Source organism: Trichosurus vulpecula, chromosome 5 (genome assembly GCF_011100635.1).
Source record: "Trichosurus vulpecula isolate mTriVul1 chromosome 5, mTriVul1.pri, whole genome shotgun sequence".
Lineage (NCBI taxonomy): Eukaryota > Metazoa > Chordata > Mammalia > Diprotodontia > Phalangeridae > Trichosurus > Trichosurus vulpecula.
In genome coordinates, this window is record NC_050577.1 from 61,469,381 (window position 1) to 61,484,018 (window position 14,638).

General features: G+C 43.9%; 1 protein-coding gene across 1 annotated transcript in view; it reads right to left on the minus strand.

Annotated features, from left to right (window-relative positions):
* Window positions 1–288: 288 nt before the first annotated feature.
* Window positions 289–14,638, minus strand: part of DNAJC1 (DnaJ heat shock protein family (Hsp40) member C1) — a 268,811-nt gene continuing 254,461 nt past the window's right edge. The window contains exons 10-12 of the mRNA XM_036759852.1: window positions 14,533–14,581; window positions 5,817–6,268; window positions 289–787 (exon numbers count right to left, since the gene is read on the minus strand). Coding sequence (XP_036615747.1) covers window positions 719–787; window positions 5,817–6,268; window positions 14,533–14,581 — 570 coding nt within the window. The 3' untranslated portion in view covers window positions 289–718. The remainder of the gene's footprint in view (window positions 788–5,816; window positions 6,269–14,532; window positions 14,582–14,638) is intronic.

Here is a 14,638-nt window from a genome sequence, read left to right on the forward strand (position 1 = left end):
TGGGCCAGGATCCATGAGGGTTAGTTACTAAGTGGTGTAACATCATTTTTGCTGATGGGACCTTGAAACCTAATTGTTTGCTGAAGACCTTATCCTGTCTTGCTACCAAAACCAAGGAAACCCTGTCCTGAGCTTGCAGACCACAACATCAATTGCAGATCTATATCGCACATTATCCCATACCATTATCCCATGACCAAGGGCCTGGGCTTTTATAAAGCCATCACATAATCCTCTCACGGTCTGAAACAGATACTAACTGTTAAATGTTTCAAGGATTTCCATGGCTTTTCAGAAACACATTTTTAACACATATTGGTTTATTGTTTACATACATTCCTTTTCACACTGGCATGATGTATGCTCGTGTGTGTATGTACGTGCACGCGCGCGCACACGCGCACACACACACACACACACACGCACACACACAGAGTCTTAAACCAGTAGGAAGCCATTGGTCTGAATTTTTCCAAAACAGTTGACTCTTTACAATGAAGTGTTAGATAAACAGTTCTCCAAATGCAAAAATACAGCTTAGCTTCTTTAACACAGTCAATGTTTAAGCAAGATGGCATAAGATTTATTGGTATTTGCTTTTACTAAGGCACATGACGTATAGAAATACTGAGGTACAAAAATGCAAATCACTGCAGATGACATTTAAAATATTCTCTCATTCTGGAAAATGAAAGGAAAATTCTTCTTTCCAGGAGACTCAGCTTTTGGCTTGTTTTTTCTTTTGTACTAGTTCAACCAGCAGCTTGTATCTAGCCACACATTCTTCCTGTAGGGAGAAAGGTGAAAATATTTATTTTCATGTCTAATGTAACTTTACACTTGAGGTCTTTCAAGCAGATTATATCCAATTCCTAATGAGACAAGCATCACGAATTTAGTCCCTTTACAGATCAGGTTGGAAATCCAAATTTAGCAAGCACCTATTAGGTATAGTGCATTATGTTAGGTGCTAGGGAGATAAGGATAAAACAAGTAGCCCTGCTTTTAGGGAGCTTACAGTTTAGTAAGTAAACAAGACAAATACAGAAATACTATAAAACACACATTTGGAAAATGTTCAAAAGAACATAAGAGTGGAGTGAGGAGGAGGAGGAAGAGCAGGGACTGGAAGGCTTCCTGGAAGAGGTGGTACCTGAGGTAGGCCTTGAAGGAAGGGAAGAATTTCAACAAGCAAAAATGGTATGTGTAATCGGTGAGGTAAGAAAGATGGAGGTGGGAAAGGACAGGACAAATTAGGCAACAACAAGTAATAGTCCACCCTGGCTGTCACAGAGAATGTGTGAAAGGGGTTAGTATGGAGGTGCCTGGAAAGGAGGACTGAAGCCAGACTGCAGAGGAACTTCAATGCCAGATGGCAGAGCTGCCATTTTGTTCACTGTGTAGGGCCCTGAAGGTGGAGCCAGAAGACCTGGGTTTCAGTGCTGTTGCTCCTGACAAACCTCAGGTAAATCCTTTAGCTTTCTGTGCCTCAGTTTTGTCATCTGTAACATGAGGGCATTCAATTAGTCATCTCTGAAGATAATTTCTGACTCTGAATCCAATGGAGAGCCCTTGTCAAGTTTTGCACAAGGGAGTGGTAAGGCCGGAGCAGTGTATTAATTTGGCTACACCTGACAGCATGAGGGCTGGCAGCTGGGAGGTTAGCAAGATGGCTGTTAGAATAATTGAGGCCAGAGGTATCGAGGGCCCTGGGCTAGAGGGAAAGTTACCAATGTGGAGAAGAAGGAAGAGAGAGAAATATTCTTGAGGTACAAATAACAGAACTTGGCAACTGATTGGATGTGGGGGGAGTTAAGGGTGAGTCCAAGTCATCTGGGTGACTGGGAGAATGGTGGTAGCATTTAATACACAGAGGAAAGTGAGGAGGTTCACCATGTTCTGGGCAAAAGGTGATGAGGTCAGTTTTGGAGGTGTCAGTGGGAGGTTTGGGGGAAGATATCCCATAGGCAGTTAGAGTGGAGTACAAAGGACAGATCTGAGACGGAGGCCTACACACCGGGGCCATGTGCATAGAGCACAGGCGCACCAGAGGAGTGAGGATGCATGCCTGATTGTAAGGGGTGAATGAGTGAATAGATAGCACGGTGGCAGCAGCAGCAGAGAAGATCACTTGTTCTTCCTAGAGGTCTGCCCAAGAAGAGGGCCAGAGGAGGATAACTGAGGGAAAAGACTGTGCCCAAATTCCTGCCAATCATTCTCACAATGGGCAGCAGGCTCTGGATGAAATCGAAGCAAACAGATGTGACTGTCGAGGGGAAAATGCACAGCTTGGTTTAAGTCTCAGTGACAAGGAGGGTCTGAATGAGCACCACAGTTTGTGTGTGTAAAAGCCAGCAAAGTATTATTCTTACTTCACATTATTAAGAACTTACTCAAAGGCACGTAGCATTCTGCCAAGATGGTATCTGAGAGCTCGACTGCAGGCACAAGGCTGTGACTTGAATCTAGATGGGTGTTGCTCCTTACTACACTCTGAGTTCATTTCCCATGTATGTAAAATCGAGGCTGTTAGATTAGAGGATCCCTAACCCATCTTCTAGCTTTGAATCCTATGGACCTTACATGTAAACATAAAACTGGAGGCCTTTCTCTTCCCCATGTTCTTCCAGACCTTACCTCCCTGCTCTAATCCACTACACTGAATTTCCCATTTGCCATCTATCTATACTCCAGAACAACTGGGATGTAGAGCTGACACCAAATCTTTGCACCAAAGGCAAAGGTGTGTAGCCTAGGCAGAAGGAAGCTTTCTTCCCTGCTAGAGGACTGGAGGCCATTGGTATGGACTGGGGCATGACTGGAAGGAGAGAGAGGAGACCTTGGAACAGTGCAGCTAGTACCCTATAGAGTCTGATGTTCTGGGGCAGAGCTCCTGCTTCCTACTGCCAACTACTAATCCTCCTATAGGAGACCTGAGTGTGGTACAGGGGCTCTTTGTACTGCTGGCTGCTTGTAGCAAGCAGCCGGGCTGCGCTGTGCTGGTCTCTACTTGCTAACTAGAATCTTTCTGCTCCTGATGATCAGCACAGTGTCCCTGACAATGACCCCTCTGACAAATCAAGAAATAAAGGATCTCTTACCTACATCTAACTCCTATGGACTTTACATGGTTTTCCACATATAGGGGCTCAAGAAATGCTAGATTCAGACACAAGCTTGCCTCAGACTGTCACTTAGGAAATTCTGCCTCCAGACCTCAATTCCTTACTAGATGGAGGGGAAAGAAAATGTCCATTTGTTCTTTAAGGGGAAAAAAGAAGGGAAAATTTTCATTCATTAATATTTATGCCTCACTGGTTATCAATACTGCTGTTGTAGGAACTGGGCTCCTCTCTGGCAAGATCAGAGTGCTAACCAGGGTCTACTCTGCTTCTGCTAAAAACAAAAACAAAAACAAATTCTCAGCTAAGCAGAGTCTGTTAGGGGAAATCCCACATAATTCAAGCCCTGGCAAAACCTGGTTTTTGTCTATTTTGGGTCATTACATTGGCTGCCCCAGAGTGGGAAGGCCTGACTGTTTAATTCCCTTCCCTGGAACCTTTGACTTAGTTTCAGTTTTGTGGTTTTATGTAAGTATTTTCCAATATAAAGCTTTATATCTGAAGGGCTCTTCAAAATCCAACACATTATAACTAAAAAGAAAACCTAATACAAAAAGGTAGCCACGGCCAAAAAACTTCTTGAATGAGGAATGTGTGTGAATTTATGTGTGAACATAAAATTTTTCAAGGCCTGTCCTCCTCCACATAACTAACATTCTGTGTCGCAGAGAAAGCAGCTATTCCCCACCTACAATGACTAGGAAGGAAGCATCGAAATTGAGCTTGGCTCCAATCACGTTCACAGCTATGAGCTCTCCTCCCTGTCCAGACTTCACTCTTTAGGGTCCACTGTCAGGCTATTTGGATGATAGGGAGGTCAATCAACAGCCTCTCAAGTGGCCTGGTCCTATACCCAACACTAAGATGAAAGAACAAACCAGCTTTAAGAAGATAACTCTAACCATGGACTGAAAATGTCAATACACTGAGTCAGTTTCTGAGTCTCTTTATTTACATAAGTTAGCATGACCCTGTTTCTGAACCAGTGTGATCTAATCAAATATGGAAATATGGCTGCTTATTCTTATAAGTGAGTCACAGACAGATGTTGACAGATGTCAGGCAGACATAAGGAAAAATAATGTATTTCTGATAAACTAGGGGGCCAGACTGGGCAAATCTGAGTCTCCCAGTTTGGCTCAACCAGCAGTCTGAACTTTACAATTTTTTTTTTTTAAGCATGGGTCTTTGCACTTAGACACGTACATGGCCACAAGCTAGATTTTCTAACACACAATTTCAATTAAAAAACCAAGAATTTAAATGAACATCAATTTGCCTAGAGGCTATTAAGTGACAGGCACATCTAACAGAATAGAGATTTGTTCTTTTGATATCCGAAAGTGCTCCTGGTGCCTCAGTCTGGTCTCTGAATACAGCTACAACTAAAGAGCAGTTATTACAATAGATAACACCCATGGGACTCCCTTTGTGTCAACAAAGACCAGAGTTGAAAAGATCACACCCCAAAGCTCAACACATCTGAACTGTCAGCTCACCAGCAGAAGGGAATTCCCAAGATGAGGGCCTTCCATAGGTTTCCTTCTTTCAGAGTCTCCATGTGGGTGTCATTTACAGATGGATTTTGGCTGATGAGAACAGGGGAAGAAGGGAGTAGGAGGCTGCTGGCTAAGCCACATCATGGGCTGTAGAAGCTAAACTGAAGATACAATATTAATTCTGGCATTGGTCATAGAGTAAAACACTGACCCAACTTTCTCCCACTAAGTGTTCCACAATTAATTTACATCAGGGAACCAATTAGGACTGTGGGGTCACTCTGAGATACAGGGATCCTGAGAGTTGGATTCAAGTCTTGTGATTTTGTGAGAATTTTTGTTTCACTCCACACACCTAGTGCTTTCAAAGAAGATGATAATATATCTGATTTTTAAGGTGTTTTGTAGCAGGGTTGATTTTAGATTTTAGAGCAGGGAGGATCCTCTAACTAGTTCAGGCTTCTTAAGGATTTTGGGCACCTTTGGCAGAAGTCTGGTGAGGCCTACGGACCCTTTTCCAGAAACATATTTTAAATGCAGAAAACAAAATACATGGGATTACAAAGGAAACCAATTAAATGGAAATGCAGCTATCAAATACACACACACACACATATAAAGTTTACGGGTCTGAGGTTAAAATTCCTTGATTTAGGACATGCCTTCATTTTACAGATGAGGACACAGGCCTGGGGACCTCATATAACTTGTCCACAGACATGAAGGTAGTAAGTGGCAAAGCTGGTCTCCAACATCTCATTCTTTGCATTGCCTCCCATTGTTTCCTCCTGATGCTTGTGCTTAGGAGCACCTACATATATTCACAAGACGGCTGACCGGACCGTGGTAAGTGTCTGTGGGGGATGGGGTAGGATTTAGGGATACTATCTAGAGTAGTTTTCTAAACTGTTTTCTCTGTCAGAAAGCAACTAGTCTGTAAGAGGACCGAGCCTGTGACCTTGACTTCATTAACATCATGCTCTAATTAACTGAGCTGTAACAGGCACATAGAAAGATATGGAAAAGTGACGGATGAGTAATAATAGAGTTGGCTATTTATAGAAAAATAAGTAGTTAGCTCTAAATAGGAGGGATAAATGACAGATGATAGAATTGGCCATAACTACAGCTTCCTCCATCAGTGCTACAGTCAGCATCAGCTTCTCCTCTCTCCTCCCCTCCCCTGGTGACTGACCTTAGACTTGTCTGGCACACACTTGGCAATCTTGTCCCAGCGGTCCGATGTTCCCTTTGGGTACTGCTGGAGAGCCAGTTCCAGAAGCTTCTGCTGATTTTGCGTCCACAGCTCCTCGGCCAGGGGGCGGCTCCGCACCCTCCTCCGGCCCTCCTCCTCGTCACTGGGCTCGTCTTGCTCGTTGATGTCAAAGTCCTTCTGCCTCTTTCCCCTGGACCTTTCTTCTGCCTCTTCCTTCACAGTGGCATTGGCTGGTTTGCGCCTCCGGAGCCTGGTTTCGGGCATCGTGGTTTCACTCGGATCTCCCAGGCCATCTCTGTGGTCCTCGGCCTCCTCCTCTGCCACCTCTTTCTCTTCTCTCTGAGTGATGAGGTGGTCTGACAAAGTCACAGTGGCTTTTGTGGGCCTGGAGTTCTGGGCTGTGGATTTGAGTTCAGAAAGCCTAACCATTCCTGTGGGAAAGTGAAAGTCGCTTTAGATGGGAGGGCAAGGGAAGAAGGTAACATTGGCAAAAAAAAAAACCAACCCCCAAAAACAGGAGGATGGAATACTTGAAGAAGGGGTAGAAATGACCTGTCCTCTTAGAAGGTGAAGAAGCACACTTTTCACTAATAATATGGAATTTTAATTATAAATACATTATTTAAGATGACTCATACAATTTTGGCAGAATGACTGTAAACTCCAGCAGGTAGCTGATATTTTCTTTAACAATAATAACTATTTGGATAGTGCTTTAAGCCTTGAAAAGCACTTTTAAAAATAAAATAATAATAACGTCTATCCATTATATAGTGCCTACTATGTGCCAGACAATGGGCTAAGTGCTTTTCAAATGTCTCATTTGATCCTGACCACAGCCCCAAGAAGTGGGTGCTATTATTAACCCCATTTTACAGCTGAGGAAACTGAGGCAGAGATAAAATGACTTCTCCAGGATCACACATCTAATAAGCGACTAAGGCCGAATTTGAACCCAAGTCCTTCGGAATCCAGGTCTAGTATTCTATCCAGTGCACCAGCCAGCTGCCTCCATTCATTAGAACACCAGTTCTACATAGATATTAACATTTTAGAAACATTAAAAATTGCAAATCACATTAAAAATACTGTATCTTTAATAACAGTTTCTAACAAATAGATCGTGTATTTGAAAGCTATATTTTCAAGCATAAGCTGAAGAGAATTGATGTAAAAACTCAACGTGATTCACAGTTACTGATGGAAAGTCTCCGCTTTCCCCACACTTGGCCAGGCCATTAGAGACAAGGAGAAGAGGGAGTGGAAGCACTCATGTCTATACAGCACTTTACAATTTACCCAGCACTTTGCTTACAGCCCTGGAGATGGGCAGTGCAGAAATGGTCATCCCTGTTTGAATGAAGGGTATGGAAGTCACATGATTTGCTTAGTCCCACAGCTGTTCAAAGCACAAAGCCAGAACTTGAAGCTGACTTCTGACCCCCAGTCCAGTGGTGCAGGGGAGAGAGCACTAGGCCTGGAGTCTGGATGACCTCAGTTCAAATCTGGCCTCTGTCACTGACTAGCTACGTGTCCCTGGGCAAGTCACGTAACCTCTATTTGCCTCAATTCTTCAACTGTGAAATGGGAGTAAGAACAGCTCCCTCCTACAGTTGTAGTGGGGATCAAATGAGATAACATTTGTCAAGCACTTAGCACAGTGCCTAGCACACAGTAGGCACTCTATAACTGGCAGCTGTTGTTATTGTGAAATTTGTAAAAGTGCTTTTCAACATTAAAGCACTATATAAGTGCTAGTTACAGTGATGATTTCACTGTTTTAGCAGAAGAAAATATCACTCTGCCTACTGGAGTTTGCAGTGTCAGTAAACAGAAATTTGAGGTCATTTGACAAGGCTGTTTTAGTTTAGATATTAAATCACTTATTTAAATAAAATCCCAGATTACTAGTGAAAAGTGTGCTGCTTTGCCTCTCATGTGGCAGAGGCGTTTCCTCTGTGAGAGGCTGTTTTACATCCACTACCCAACCTTCCCAACCTGTAGTTTGAGGTGGCCTGGGCTAACTGTAGCTCTTAAATACTAACAAATATTCTCTTACACTTCATTGGTTTTATATTTTCAAACTATGAAATTATTTTCAAACTAAAAATTGGTCCCCTTGTGTCTTTGTGAGAACCTCTGTGTATATTGCCCCCAAAGCTTTCCCTTTTCAGACTCAGTCACCATTTATGCTTTTTGGAAGTAATTCCAGATTTGAGGCATCAGAGTCATGTATCAAGAATAGCCATGGGACAGTGCAGGGGAGGGAGGGGTGATGGGCAGGACTATAAGGATGATTCTAAGTCTGGCAGATGCAAGAAAACTCTGGGCTTTCAGTGCTACCGATCCAACCTGTCTATGGTTTGTTAGTCATTGGTCTAAGAAACTTCCAGTGTAGAAACGTTCTTCACAGCTACAGGTTGGCAGTTTGTATCTAGGTCTCCTTCTCTGGTTTCCAGCTTTTCCTTAAAGAAACATGACTCAAGCACCCACTACATACACAACACTGGGGATAGGGTACAAAATTGAAAGAAAAAAGATTTGGGCCCTGTGTCATGGAGTTCACTCTCCAGTAGAAGGCTGCAGCACATACCCAAATGGTGAAAATGCTACTAATAGAAGATGGTGGCTGGAAAGCAGGGGCTAGCATGAGCTCCCCACCAAGTCCCTCCAAAAACCTATAAAAAATGGCTCTGAACCAATTCTAGAACTGCAGAATCCAAAAAATAGCAGAGAGAAGCAGGGATCCAGCCCAGGACAGCCTGGATGGTCGCTGGATGAGGTTTATCGCCCACGGGGCGGAGGGGAGTGGAGCCTGGAGGGGAGTGGAGCTCAGCATGGGCTGTGCGGAACAACCAGACCAGGAGCCGGGCGGGGCGGACCCTAGCGCTCTGAATCAGTGAGCTGTGGCAGTTGCCAGACTTCTCAACCCACAAACACCAAAAACAGAGAAGAACTGAAGAATCCACAAAATAGTGGAGGGAAGCAGGGCTCTAGCCCAGGACAGCCTGGATGGCCTCTGGGTAAAGTCTATCCCACACTGAGCTGGGAGTGGAGGGGAGCTGAGCAGAGCCCAGCATGGGCGGCACGGACCAACCAGACCAGAAGCCGGGCAGAGCGTGCCCTAGCACCCTGAATCAGTGAGCTGCAGCAGTTACCAGACTTCTCAACCCACAAACACCAAAGACAACAGAGAAGGTTAGTGAGAAAAGCTGCTGGGGACAGAGTGATAGAGTTCGAGGTTCAGCCACCGCCCCAGGGGCAGTGGAGGTGGGGCAGCTACAGAACTACAGCTGCAGTTGCTTCCAGCCCCAGGCCCACCTGGTGGGAGGAATTAAGTGGCGGATCAGAGCAGGAGTGAAGAGCCTGCTGAAGATCTAAGTCCAGTCCGGGTTGGGGGTTCTTGGGGAAGGAGGAGTGCTGGTGTGGCAGAGCTGGCACATCCCCCCAAGCTTGGAACAAAGTACTCTTTACTCTACAAGCAGTCATACCCCGATGAAAAACTCAAGGGTCAAGTAAGTTGGCTGGGAACATGGCCAGGCAGCGAAAACGCACCCAGATTCAGTCTTAGACTTTGGAATCTTTCTTTGGTGACAAAGAAGACCAAAACATACATCCAGAAGAAGTCAACAAAGTCAAAGAGCCTACAACAAAAGCCTCCAAGAAAAACAGGAACTGGTCTCAGGCCATGGAACAGCTCAAAAAGGATTTGGAAAAGCAAGTTAGAGAAGTAGAGGAAAAATTGGGAAGAGAAATGAGAAGGATGCAAGAAAACCATGAAAAACAAGTCAATGACTTGCTAAAGGAGAACCAAAAAAATACTGAAAAATATACTGAAGAAAACAACACTTAAAAAATAGACTAACTCAAATGGCAAAAGAGCTCCAAAAAGCCAATGAGGAGAAGAATGCCTTGAAAGGCAGAATTAGCCAAATGGAAAAGGAGGTCCAAAAGATCACTGAAGAAAATACTACTTTAAAAATTAGATTGGAGCGAGTGGAAGCTAGTGACTTGATGAGAAATCAAGATATTATAAAACAGAACCAAAGGAATGAAAAAGTGGAAGACAATGTGAAATATCTCACTGGAAAAACCACTGACCTGGAAAATAGATCCAGGAGAGATAATTTAAAAATTATTGAACTACCTGAAAGCCATGATCAAAAAAAGAGCCTAGATATCATCTTTCAAGAAATTATCAAGGAGAACTGCCCTGATATTCTAGAGCCACAGGGCAAAATAGAAATTGAAAGAATCCATAGATTGCCTCCTCAAATAGATCCCAAAAAGAAATCTCCTAGGAATATTGTCACCAAATTCCAGAGCTCCCAGATCAAGGAGAAAATACTGCAAGCAGCCAGAAAGAAACAATTTGAGTATTGTGGAAACACAATCAGAATAACCCAAGATCTAGCAGCTTCTACATTAAGAGATCACAGGGCTTGGAATACAATATTCTGGAGGTCAGTGGAGCTAGGATTAAAACCAAGAATCACCTACCCAGCAAAACTGAGTATCATGCTCCAAGGCAAAATATGGACTTTCACTAAAATAGAGGACTTTCAAGCTTTCTCAGTGAAAAGACCAGAGCTGAATAGAAAATTTGACTTTCAAACACAAGAATCAAGAGAAGCATGAAAAGGTAATCAAGAAAGAGAAATTGCAAGGGACTTACTAAAGTTGAACTGTTTGGTTACATTCCTGCATGGAAAGAGGATGTGTATGATTCATGAGACCTCAGTATTAGGGTAGCTGAAGGGAATATGCATATATATATATATATATATATTATGTGTGTGTGTACGTGTATATATATATGTGTGTGTGTGTGTGTGTATGTGTATATATATATATATATATATATATATATATATATAGAGAGAGAGAGAGAGAGAGAGAGAGAAGGAGAGACAGAGACAGAGAGAGGGAGAGAGAGAGGGCACAGGGTGAGTTGAAGATGAAGAGATGATATCTAAAAGAAATAAAATCAAATTAAGGGATGAGAGAGGAATATATTGAGAGAGGGAGAAAGGGAGAGATAGAATGGGGTAAATTATCTTGCATAAAAGTGGCAAGACAAAGCAGTTCTGTAGGAAGAGAAAGAAGGCAGGTGAGGGGGAATAAGTGAATCTTGCTCTCATCAGATTTGACCTGAGGAGGGAATACCATACACACTCAATTGGGTATCTTACCCCACAGGAAAGGAGGAAGAAGATAAAAAAGGGGGGATGATAGAAGGGAGGGCAGATGGGGGAAGAGGTAATCAAAAACAAACATTTTTGAAAAGGGACAGGGTCAAGGGAGAAAATTGAATAAAGGGGGATAGGTTAGGAAGGAGCAAAATATAGTGAGTCTTTCACAACATGAGTATTGTGGAAGGGTTTTACATAGTGATACGCATGTGGCCTACGTTGAATTGCTTGACTTCTTGGGGAGGGTGGGTGGGAAGGGAAGAGGGGAGAGAATTTGGAACTCAAAGTTTTAAAAACAGATGTTCAAAAACAAAAAAAAAAGTTTTTGCATGCAACTAGAAAATAAGATACACAGGCAATGGGGTATAGAAATTTATCTTGCCCTAAAAGAAAGGAAGGGAAAAGGGGATGGGAGGGGAGTGGGGTGACATAAGGGAGGGCTGAGTGGGGAACAGGGCATCCAGAATATACACCATCTTGGAGTGGGGGGGAGGGTAGAAATGGGGAGAAAATTTGTAATTCAAACTCTTGTGAAAATCAATGCTGAAAACTAAATATGTTAAATAAGTAAAATAAAAAAAAATTACAGCCAAAAAAAAAAAAGAAAAAAAAAAGAAAATGCTACTAATATAGGATACATGCTGGAAAATGGGGCAAACCAAGCCCTAGGCGAGGCAAAGGGGGTTTTATTGGGCGGAGTGAGGTGGTGAAAGGCTTAAGGAAGCTTCATGGAGAAGGCATTTGATTAGGGCCTCAGAAGATGGGTAGGATTTCATTAGATGGAAATGGGAGGTAGGGGGAAGAGAAGGGAATTCTAGACGTGGGAAGTAATATGGGCAAAGACCCTGAGGTGGGACAATGTGGGATGTGTGTGGGGGATGATGAATGGTTCAGTCCAGCTGAAGTACATGAAGTACAGTCCATGGACAGGGAAGTAGGATGAGAGAAAGCTGGAAAAATTGGGTGTCACCAGATTACAGAGGATCTTCAATATGGGGTTAAAGAATCTCATAGGGAACCACTGCATACTTGTGAGCAGAAGAGTGCTATGTGCTTGGACCTGTACAGGTGCAATACTGACCTGGAAGGGCCATGAGGGACAGACTGGAGGAGGGAGAAGAGACATGAGAAATGAGAAGATAGTACATGTGGGTGGAAATGAGAGCTTATGCCTAAGATGGTGGCAGCGGCAATGGGAGGAGGGCATGGAGACCAAATAGATTCTAGGCAGACAAAACAGGACTGGACAACTGATTTGGCAGTGGGGGGAAGGAGAAGGAAAAAAAAATCAGTCACCCTAATTTTGAACAGAATTAGGGGAACCAGAAGGGGGAACAAGGTTTGTTTGTTTGTTTTTTCAGCAATGTTTGGCACATGAGTTGGGCAGGTGATGGTGAGACATTCTGGTGAAGATCTCTGTGTCCAGAGACCCTCACCCCCTTAATAAGGATGAGGTACTCTTGTTCCTTTTCCTCATGCTCTAGGCTCCTCTCTATAACTGAAGAACAGAGGCCTGCAGAGTGGATCACCAACATTTTCACTCAGGATTTGAAGGACCAGAGTGCTCTTCTGGGGGACAAGTGGCGACTAGAAGCATTTCATCAGGAGCCTTGGCATCCAGTCTGCCTTAGGGGACCCGTTATTATTATATATCTGACCTCCAATAAATGATAGGGCTTTAGTTTGGCTTGTGGAAGGTGCAAGGTTCAGGAAGTGATTTTCATTTGACACTGAACTATTTAGATCTGATGGCCGGAAAGAATACCTGGAAGCTCAAAGGGTGGGAGTTTATGGGAATAAGGATGCCTGTGCATGGATGGGGAGCTAAAGAGTGGTTCTCTAAGACTGCTCAGTAGCAGCACACAGGAAACCAGAACATTATGATTTAAAATGGCTTTAAACTTTTTGGGACCATTCGGTCAATCAATCAATCTATCGGTCTAACAGTAACTTATCCATATGTATATGTACATGTTGTATGCATTTCTGACACAGGTATGATTGTCCTTTATGAGAGTAAAATGTTCTACATATGGCCAGAGGGCATTTATCTCATTATTCTAGACTCCATCTTTTTGCTGTTTTTCTCCTGCTGTACATGAGTTCTCACTACAGGGGCTTGCTTTCCTTAACGCTGCTTCTAGTGTTCCTCGAAGGCTGGCTTTCAGAGCACGGATGTCCTCTCTAGGACACACTTTAGGTCTGTCTACGTTCCCTTCGCCTCTCACTTAGGGGTGACCAAGCTACTGGGAGGAAATGGGAAAAGCTCAGATTGAACTTCCTGCCCCAAACTGCTCCACCTTATTCAGCCAGCAGATGGCTGTGCCCCCCTCCCCCTCAACCCTTCAACGTCCCAGAGGAAACCCATCCACTTCCTGCAGCTGCCAGGAGAGAGGAGAGGCCACCACTGTCGAGGAACACTGTTGAAACCACAGCTCGGGCCAGTCACAAGCCTGGGGGCCTTGATATGGGTGCAGCCCTGGGCTTAGAATGAGGCTCTAAAGGACCCACAGCCCTCTTCCTTCAGTTCCTGTCTCCCCACCCCAAGCACAGAGATGCCAAAGAAATACTGGGGAGTCTGGGGAGGAAATAGCTTTGGCGAATTCGAGTCCGTATAACAGCTCTTAGTGTTCTCTCTTTGAAGGGTGTGTGTGTGTGTGTGTGTGTGTGTGTGTGTGTGTGTATGCCTGCATGTGACTACCAGAGAACACGGCTTTCCTCCAGTAAGACCATAGGTTCTGAAGATGGTCAGCAACAGCCTGTTCATTCTGCAAACCCCTGAAGGATGTTTTCTGAGGGTCCTCTGTGCGTCCCCAGACTGTTTGGTGCTACTGGCCGCTCCTTTTACTGAATGGGCAGATGAAGCAATTTAGGGTAGATCACTTCCCAAAAGGTGAAGCTGGCCCAAGAAGAGGCCTCCCACCCTTGCGATACCCCTGCCTCAGCCAGCATCCTCTGACAGTGGGGGCCTTGGGCCAGCACCACTGAGTTCTGCTGTCAAACCCAAACAGAATCAAGGGTCACAGAACTGTACATAAGGATCCCTGCAGGGCTCACATCAACTTAGAAAACCACACGTTAACATCATTTATGTTCTGTTGTATTTTCTTTTTAAAAATTCTGCTAAATATTTCCCAATTGCCTTTTAATTTGGGCCCCATTCAAGAGTTCTGTGGACCACAACAGGCTGCAGGTCTCACATCTGACACCCTTCAGAGGCTCACCTGACAGAGAAGTCACAAACTGAGAGGCATTAACTCCCAGAAGTGGCCCCTAAGAGCCTGCGAGTTCAGCTACGGTTGCCTTGCTGTTTACTATGTAGATGGAGACAACTGTTTCTGTAGGATTTATTTTTTAAAATGTTGTGTTTTCATGATGGAAGCTCTGCCCAAAGTTAGGCATGGAATCCTTGTCCCTGGACACCCCTGCATATCAAGACCTTAATGGAGCAAGGGATTAATTAATTGTCAGTGGATAGGATGATGCCCACACTTAACACGCACCTGGGGTACACGTCACAGAATCCTTCAGCTGTTTGGCTTTCATTGTCACCTGTTTAGAAACACAAAAGCAAAATGTCTCAGTTGAAATGGTAAGTGTTAACAACTG